Raw genomic sequence first — 9,893 nt, forward strand, 5'->3', positions numbered from 1 at the left:
ATTAACATCAAGAATTAGCATGCAAAAAAAATGCTCCATGAAAAATGTTTTATTATTATTAGTTTTGATGTTCTTACTTTCCTTTTCAATAGTATGAGCTGTACCTTAGAGCTTTCAGTGTTCTCAACAAATTTCCAAAGGTATGTACAATGATATATTCATTATTATTGGGCTTTATTAAGCCAACCGCCCCCCCCCCCCCCCCACCTGCCCTACGGGGCAACCCAGTTAAAAAATTGGCTGATCCTCTCCATCAGAAATTATTGTGTTCCATTTACCGTATTGTACAATTTTGTTGGCTTTAATATGCTCCCTTGGGATGTGTAACTAGTGCTGTGATTTCATTGGCTTCAACGGGAAATGAATGATGTATATGTGGCGACATTGCACAATATTAGGAACATTGTTGATTTCTTTGCAACGTTGTTGGATTATTTTGTGATGAAAGTAAATGGCTATGTATATTCAAAGATCAAAGGAGATTTTCTTTGCAGGGTACCTCGCTTTAGAGCATGCATGCAGTGAAAACAGTGTTTGACTACATGTACCTTAACTTGAAACACTTTCTTCTCCACGAAAGCCAATTCTCAGGATTCCCAAGGTCTGGCCATCAATCATGCATGAAAACAAGAGCTGTAACCACCTTTCTTTCACAATGTTTTAATTACTGTATAGCCCAGTTAAAGAAAAAGCATTTTTATTTTAGTTATTTTTACCTTTTGATTATGTAGATTAAAGATAGAAATGATACCGTTTCTTTCATGATTAATATAGGTAGAAACTCTAGAGTTAGAGGAGAGGTACAATCGTATCATCAAGCAACTCTTGGATGACCATCAAAGTGTTGTGACTCACTTGGCCGAAGGATTCCATGAATGTCAGAAAAATGTACCAGTAAGTTGCTAGTAATTTTATTTGTTTGCCTTAACATCAGCAGGTATTGTTTATATTCCATATAATTATAGTTTCAGGAACTGGGGCCAGATGTCGCCTAATTTCCTTGTTTCATTTGTTTATTATTATTTTCACACAGGTAGGCTCATACTAACATTAGGTAGAGCCCCAGATTAATAGACTTTATTCCACACAAACCAGTTATTGCTGAAATGCAATGTTCAAGTGTAGCCATTTCATCAACAATAATATTATTGGTATTATAGTAAAATTAACTTATTAAACCAAGGGTCCATAACCCAAGAGTAAGAATCTGGTATCAGGTTTGCCCCTATTAGCGTCAGAAAAGTGTCTATTTTTCAGGCCTTCTGATATTACGCGATGGTGCGATTTCGCACAATCAACCTCAAATCGCATCCGATCGCACAATTCACGAAAAATCGCATAATTCACAAAAGGACGCACAAAATTCATAAAATGAAACATAAATCAAGACGTTTCTTAGAAATTCCTGCATAAATACGCCATTTTTAAGATGATTTATCTTGGAAAAAGGCTAAAAAACCTATGTCACCTTCGATTTCGTAAACATTGGAAGTTCAAGGCTTTATTTTTCATGTCGGGGACCTGGTACGAGTCTCCTTCTATTGGTGCAACACAAACACGTCCTTATATACACACCACTGAAATGACACTGTTGCCTTCTCTTATAGAAGAGATTTGTGAAAAAAAAGCGAAGTTGTAAGTTTTTCGGCAAAATGTAGTTTCTTTCGTTGAAAACTGATAAAAACTTACTCATGGATAAGTTTGTTGTGAAAACGCTCGCTTTTTCTTTGACGAAGAAGGGAGTTCCCACATTCCGCCCAATCTGACAGCTCACGATCGAGCAAGAAAGTACCTCACAGGTACGCTCCACATGGACGATGGACTGATGTTTTTCTCGTCGTGCAATATTAGGGCCTTTTATACGAGAGAAAATAAGCCGCGGCTTACTCTGGCCACGGTGTACAAAATACGGAAAAGGAACTATTTATACGAATATATTCCCAGGTCAATATAAGCTGCGGCTTGAAAAAGACCTGAACGTAGATTTTGTACCATTTATATGGGGTGAACATTCGAGTCTTCTGTAAGCCGCGGCCAGAGAAAGCCGCAGCTTATTTTCTCTCGTATAAATGGGGGCATGGCCCTATTGTGATTGACCATCCTCGGAAGTTCGTGGTTGACGAGCACCTTGATCATTCATTTGGCATGTTAGCTGTGTCCTTTCAACTTTTAACGTGGTGCACCGGTAGTGCAGAAGACGTCATTTTTTCTATTTATCCCAACTAATGTCGATCGAGATACATAATTACTGTTCCTTTGTGTTCAAAATGTCTGTAGGGCAGCAAAAAAGTGTTTTTCTTAACCTGAAACCTTATAAAACAAGCTCAAAATTGCTGAGAAAAAAATCGCATAATTTACATTATTTATCGCATAATTGGCCTTTCTAATTGCACAATCTGCTCTGAAAAAATCGCATAATTTGCATTTTTTAATCGCACCCTGTCAGAAGGCCTGATTTTTAAACCAAAATTTGCAGGAAAATAAACAGTAGACCAAAATATTGTACCAAATTCAAATCTCCCAGGGTTTTAACCGATAACAAGATTCTGTGCGTAAATTGTATTTGCATAACATAATGTAGCATAATTTCACATTTAATTGATATGGAAACACCTGGAACAAAATATTTTTTTCCCAAAGGGTTTGAATTGGGTACAACATTAAGTTAGCCAAATAATTTGGTCTGTTGTTTTATTTTCCCTACATGATTTAAAAATAGACACTTTGCTGAGGCTGATGGAGACAAGGCCTATTTGGTTAAATCTCACTCTTGGGTAGATGGACTCTTGCTTAAAACTTAACAAATGCACCAAAATTCTTCTTAATGAAATCAGCTTGAAGGCTGGAGATTAAACATTGTGTGCATGGAATGGCTTAATTTCTTTTATAAAAAAAAACTTGTTCAGATGAGAGCAAGAGGTCCTGGAACAACAGTCCTTCTGAGGACCACTCTCACCAGTAGGGGAGAAGCCGGTCTCTGGCGTTATACTACCATCTGTATTGTCAGAAATTTGCCTCCTGCCTCCAGCTACTCTGCCTTAATTTTCACTCTAACCCTTGTAAAAGACAAGAGTGACCCCCGCTTACATTGATTAGCCCCAGCATCTTCTTCAAACGGTTATCGAAACCCCTGCACTTGGACAATCTTTCTTCATCTTGAGTTTTTGTGTGACTCCTGGCTTCAAACCATTTGCTATTTGATTGTTTTATGCTTGACCTTCTCATCTTTACAAAGTTAATTTTCCTCTTTTATTTGCAGTATGAGACTATAAATGAATTTCTCAATCGCACATTGACATCAAGGCTGGGAATTCGCATGTTAGCAGAACACCATTTGGCTCTTAGCATCGATAAGGTAAATTACTCCTGTCCTGAGTGTAAGAAATGCTGTAAGTATTAATTTTTCTATATCATTTATGATAGCAAGTTTCTTAAGAGTTCTTAAAATAAAGATTGATGCAGTTAAATGCTCTTTAACGGAGTTAACAACTAGGAGCACAAGTTTTACCTTCGCGGTCAGCGGTTTGTTAGATATGCGCATGTGCCAGGATTCTTCGTGTTCTTGGTCCATAGGGCGTTGTAGCAGTTTTGTTGGCGTTTTAGTCTGTGTTTTCTGAGCGTTAGCGTTTTCCTGAGCATGGGAATTCCTTGGAGGCTGTCTCCCCTCCCCCTATCTTTCTTTCCACTGCCAGTATCCGTGTGACGGGTGCCTGTTTTCTTCTTCCGTGTGGGGGCTCATGGCTGGGTTGCCTGGATTTGCCAGCCATGGGAGCGGTCTCCATCTCTCCATCTCTCAGGCACCCAACCTCCACTTTGCGAGGCAGTTGTTAATGTGTGTTTTTTTTTATTATTTTCCATTTTAGCCAAATTACATTGGCATTATCTGCACTGGTCTTAACTTCAGACAGATTATTGAAAGGTCTGGTGATTTTGCCAGGTACGTTTTGTGGTTGTCCTTGCCAACAATGATTTTGTTTTGTGTGTGGAAGACTGATTTAACCCATTCAATTTGACACCTCAAACGCCCTAGGAAGCCCACAGTTGACAAGTAAAATTGTCTGGCATTAGACAAAATGAAATCTGTCAAGTGTCACTCCCAGGGGTCAATGGGCTCATGAAATTTGGAGAAATAACTCAACAAGGCCAATGGATTCTTGACTTTTGTTTTATGGCACGTAGTGACAGTAAAGCACTGTTAATAGGTGACAGGAGTTTTTAACTTTCAACTCTGCCAGCTGAATAATGTCAATTGTTTCAACAGGAAAGTTTGTGAACACACTTATGGTGTAGCTCCAGGGCTTATCGTTAATGGTCACACCCAAGCTGTTTTTCCATATATTCCTGCCCCACTAGAGTATATCCTTCAAGAGCTGTTGAAAAATGCCATGAGGTAAATGTATAGTTTCAAAGGCAGTGACAGTAGGTTGTTGCCGGTAACTTTGTAAAAAGCATGAGTTATTTTCTTCTTGTAGCCCTCATAATGTGCTCGAGTGAGAATGATATGTGTAATGTAAATTTGGATTCGAGATTCCAGAATTTTTGGTGGGAAACCAAGAAATCCACATTTCGGATGCTTGAATCAAGCTAAAGGAATCCACTGTTGTCTTTGTCACTGGAGATAACTACCGTAACTAGCAGGGCTCAAAATCAAGAATAAATAAAGTCGCAATTTTGTGACAAGCTATAAAAATTAGTTGCAAGTTCACAAATTTTAGCCGCAAATTGTTCGCAAGTAATTGTCAGTCATCATTGAATAATAATGTTGCCTGCTGTTTAACAAGACAAAATATGAGCCTGCAGTTATACATATGTGTAAATTAACCGCTGAAAATGGCGAATGTTTGAGGGAATGGTGTTGTCCATGTAATATTGCAGCTAAATTACACTACAATTTTGCCCCATATCTTGACATTGAAACAAATTATTATTACTATTATTTCATAATGTATTGGTTGCAATTTCAAGCCCAGACTAGGGGTGCATGTGGGTGTGTTTGATGTCTGAATTATCTAGAATGCTGAAACAAGATCCCTTGATTTCCTTATTCGGCAAGGATCTTTAAATACACGCCTGTTTACCATATTGGTAAAAAGTTATTGTTGTGGATTAATTTTGTTTTTTCCCTCTAGGGCTAGTGTGGAGCAACACCTAGACAACCGGTCAGAAGTACCTAATGTTGTGGTCACCTTATGCAGTAATGATACAGAGTTCTTTGTGAGGTAATAATAATTACTGTGATTTTCGTAATTCTGCAGAATCTCATTGGCGCATGAAGATGAGAATGTCGAAAACATCATCAACCTCTTTTTTTGTCATATGACATCCATTGCCCTCGGTTCCCAATTACTCCAATCGAAAATCCCAGCACTGTACTTCACTACACCTATAGCCCATGCATTTATTGCGCACCGGTAGCTCAGTTGGTTGAGCATCAGGCCGTCATGTGGGAAGTCGTGAGTTCGACTCCGGCCGGACCAACACTCAGGGTCTTAAAATAACTGAGGAGAAAGTGCTGCCTTTGTAATTACATCTGCAAATGGTTAGACTTTCAAGTCTTCTCGGATAAGGATTGTAAACTGGAGGTCCCGTCTCATAGCCCTGGTTGGAAATAAAATAGTATGGGACGTTAAAGAACCCACTCACTATTCGATAACAGTAGGGGACGTAGACCCCGGTGTTGTGGTCTGACCTTATCTGGACAAGGGCATCTCTCACTTCCTAAAATTAATTGTAAACTGTGTAACAAGCAGTCTGGCTCAAGTCCCCCACAAAGCATTGTGAATTAGTCCTGAAAAGCCCCCAGGGGAGAGACTAATAGATTCACTTCACTTCACCTTAATCAAACGATTTTTCAACCTGATCCTTCCCAAACTTGTACCCCAATGTTTTCCCTTTTTAACAACATGGTGAGAGGGATCATCCCAGGAACAAACAACAGTGGAGACAAGGAGTCTCCCTGGAATATTCCACGTTTGATATCCTCTTTCCCCAACACTTCCCCATTTGAGATCAACACAGTTTTTCAATCGCTCATACTACCTCATAACAAATTCTTCACAGTCTGCTACTTCACCGTGTCCAACATTTCCAGACATGAATGCTGCACCATATCATGTGCCATCCGATAATCTATCCGCCCCATCGCCAAACAGGCACCTTTTCTTCGCGTGAGCCTCCCTTAACACTGCCTGGTCTATCAACAACTAATCCTTTTCACCCCACGACTTCTTCCTACACCCCATCCTGCACTACTTCTGCGCATCCGGAAACGACCTATAACCCTGCAAATTTCCATACAGCTTCTCCGCCAATATCTCATTGAGTAGCTTCCACATCAACGGCAAACATCCACGTCTACATGTTCCAACACTCGGCGAAGTCCCTTTTTGACTTGTGACTGTTTCTGCTTAGGTGGCCTCGTACACCATAAGCTTTTTTGAGACATCACTGCCAAGCCAGCCACGTCTACTGGAGAGAACAGGACAGTCACAACAACGGGGACTCCGTCCCCTATTCTTCTCGAATAGTGTGTGGGTTCTTTAACATCCCACAGGGAACTTATGAACATAGAAGATATTTGTGAGATGGGGCCTACGGTTTATTGTCCTCATCCGAGAAGACTTGAAAGTCTAACCATTTGTATATGAAATTACTAAGGCAGCGCTTTCTCTTCAGTTATTTTAAGATCATGAACGTTGATCCGGCTGGTGTTTGAATGACAGCCCGATGGCCAACCAACTGAGCCACCGGTGCACGACCGCGGTCAATAATGCTAACCGCTGTTTCCTTGGAACGATCCTTCTCTATCAACACCATCTTCCCCTTTACCATCCACTGTCCAAACAACCCTCCAAACTCTCCAAAATTAACCCATTTAATGACTTAAACCTATTAAACCAAAACCCCCTTACACCATGCTAACCTGGAGCCTTCCAATTCGCCATCTTCCGAAGTCCACATTTTCGACACCAATCTTCACTTCCTCTTGCTTCCTCTTGGGTGCAGGGATCGCGCAGTGGTGAGAGCGCTCGCCTCCCACCACCGGGTTCAATTCCCAGACTCGGCGTCATACGGTGGGTTGACTTGGTTGGTTCTCTACTCTGCGCCGAGAGGTTTTTCTCCGGGTACTCCGGTTTTCCTCTCGCCTCTAAAACCAACTTTTGATTTAATTTGAGTTAATTGGTTGATTTCAGTTGACAGTGTCCCCAATTAGTGCTCCAGCGCTAGAACGACTAGACACTCAAATAAATTTCCTTTCCTTTCTGCACATTACCCATCCTGTGCCTGACCTCGTCCAACCAACAAGCGTCCTCGTTGTGCCTCTTATCTGCCGACCAAATACCACTTCAAAACGTCGTTGCCTCCCCTGCATTTGGTGCTTGGGTCGGCCCTGTATTCGCCTTGCCCCCAACTCCTTGGACATCTGACTCTGGTTATTCTTGATTAAGGTGTTCTGTCTAAGACCGTCATCATCGAGAAAAGTCACAAACTTCTGCATAACCACTTTGACCTCTCCATTGATGCCAGCCATCTTCCCTCACCATCCTGTCCTCTAGCCCTCTCCTCGTCCTCAACACCAACTTGAACAATCCAGCTTCTCCACAGTCACCTTGACCCTCTGTCAATACCCTCGACCACCATGTCTTCCTCCTCCCAAAATCCTTTCCTCACAGCCTCTGACTCTGTAACAGCTCCATTCGCACCAGACTCACATCCTTCGCTTTCAGCATCAAATCCCACGAACTCTTCCTCCTCATCACTTTGTCCAAACAACTTATTCTAATCGGCTTCGTTGATCACCCTCTTCTTATGCTTTGCATCCTCTCAATCTCACTGATTCCTCTCTCCATCTTAGTCAACAGCATTATTTAGTTCGATGGGTTTGAACTATGAGATCAAACTCGGCTCTCCCCACACACTCAACTTTCTCGTCCCACAAAGGCTTCACCTTCTTGATGTACCTTCTCGTCTTCTTCCCACCACTACTGACAATACACTCCCACGACACCTTCCTCTCCTCATGCATCCTTTGACACTTGTTCTTCCCTCTCTTTCCAGCCTTTCTACTTTTCCCAACCACACCATCAACCAAACCGTTACAGCTATTGGTCCCTCCCTTCCCACCACGATCAAAACTTTCAAGAGAGGTCTTTCCTCGTCAGTGGGGTTTAAAGCAGCACCAGGCTCGTCCGCCTCTCGGGAACCTAGCCTTTTCTGACAGCACTTGCTCATGCTGGAAAAGTCTCGAGAAACGCTATGAAGCCATTCAACAGTAACTTGCCTTTCGATTCAATATCAAATCTCTCGGTCGTACGTTCAGTTCTCCCGTTAGATATATCCACCGGTAACACTATAGAAGGAGTACTAGCAATAATAAAATCATCATCATCGTCATCACTTTATTTCGGTCTCAGTCTTATCTAGCTGAATGCAAGTGCCCTACAAATTGAGGAGTTATTAAATTAAAACAAATGATATGACATTAAAGCAAACAAAATCAAATGATGGTTTTGAGGGAGAGAGGAGAACTTGAGTACCCGCAGGAAAAACCCCTGAGAGCAAAGTAAACAAACAACAAACTCAACCCATATACAACCTTGAGTCCAGGATTCGAACTTACGCCCCATTGGGGGACGGGGAGAGCACTCACCACTGCACCAGCTGCGCTTCCCCAGCAATGATTCTAAGTGAATGGGGGACGGGATATTGGATAAAGTACATCCCCTACTAGCTTAACTCCATTTCTGACCTACTTGGGTTTTTTTTTGTCTCTCCCACATGGCTTGTCTGGCACATTTTGACGACAAGTTACTCGACTCTGTGTATCAATATTTATTCTTAGAATTTCCGACCGTGGAGGTGGTATCTCCGAGTCAAAGCTTCAGGACATCTTTAAGTACTCGTTCACAACCATGGGTGACCGCAGTACTATACGACCTTCAGACAATGAGAATATTTTATTTGACTTGTGCAAGGAGAGTGTCAATAACTCGCCAAGTGGTGGCCCCATGGCAGGCTGGGGTTTTGGGCTTCCAACGTCACGAGCATATGCCACATACCTTGGAGGGTCGCTACAACTGCAGTCCATGGAAGGATTAGGTACTGATGTGTATTTGAGACTCAGGCACATTGATGGCAAGAAGGAGAGCTTCCGAATTTAAAGCAGTTATTTTAGCATATTTTTTAGCCTTCCTTGTGGATTACAGGAGCTGATGGAAGTATCGCAAATCATTTTTAAAAGTCAACAGCAGCAGTTGTCCACAAGTGATTGGAACAGAGAAATGATTTGCGTCATTCATTCTTAAAGTCTGCAACTTCAAACAGACAGCTAATTAAACAATTGTTTAAAAAAATTAGTGAAATTGCAATAATCAAAACGAAAGAAAGGAGAGGGAGAAAAGAATTATTACCTTTTCTTACACATAAAAGTTAATATTCACTATCTACTATCTTATTAGAAATTTAATATATATATATATATAATTGAATCTTCCATTAAAAAATGCTGTGTTTAGACTTAAGCGTTTTACCGAGGTATTGGAGCTTATTTAGGTAATTATTTTGCGAGTGTAAACGCAAACTGAAACCACGGTAAGCTCTGAGACAATAGAAAGTAAACCAAGGCAGAAGTTCGATTTACGCTGTGATCAGTCATGGTTGGTTTTGGTCGGTAACCAAAGGTCGAGATAATAGATATCCGCATGGGGCAGCATAGTATTTCACATCCCGTGGTGTCGAGGTTGCGTCGGTCTCATGCGATCACGTTTTTAGCGACCATGTTTGTTTTACGAGTTGTGGCCAAAAACTAAGACAATCCTTGCGACAACAAATAACCCAAGAGGTAAAGTTAACGTATAGATATTCTGAAGTTGTCTTTCCACCATTTTTCAACG

General features: G+C 41.2%; 1 protein-coding gene across 1 annotated transcript in view; it reads left to right on the plus strand.

Moving 5' to 3' along the window:
• Positions 1 to 9,518, plus strand: part of LOC138047063 (branched-chain alpha-ketoacid dehydrogenase kinase-like) — a 14,500-nt gene extending 4,982 nt beyond the window's left edge. Inside the window, exons 4-10 of the mRNA XM_068893753.1 lie at positions 93 to 140; positions 775 to 894; positions 3,260 to 3,355; positions 3,864 to 3,937; positions 4,262 to 4,390; positions 5,130 to 5,219; positions 8,843 to 9,518. Coding sequence (XP_068749854.1) covers positions 93 to 140; positions 775 to 894; positions 3,260 to 3,355; positions 3,864 to 3,937; positions 4,262 to 4,390; positions 5,130 to 5,219; positions 8,843 to 9,161 — 876 coding nt within the window. The 3' untranslated portion in view covers positions 9,162 to 9,518. The remainder of the gene's footprint in view (positions 1 to 92; positions 141 to 774; positions 895 to 3,259; positions 3,356 to 3,863; positions 3,938 to 4,261; positions 4,391 to 5,129; positions 5,220 to 8,842) is intronic.
• Positions 9,519 to 9,893: the final 375 nt, after the last annotated feature.

The sequence above is a fragment of the Montipora capricornis genome, chromosome 4, assembly GCF_036669925.1.
Source record: "Montipora capricornis isolate CH-2021 chromosome 4, ASM3666992v2, whole genome shotgun sequence".
Lineage (NCBI taxonomy): Eukaryota > Metazoa > Cnidaria > Anthozoa > Scleractinia > Acroporidae > Montipora > Montipora capricornis.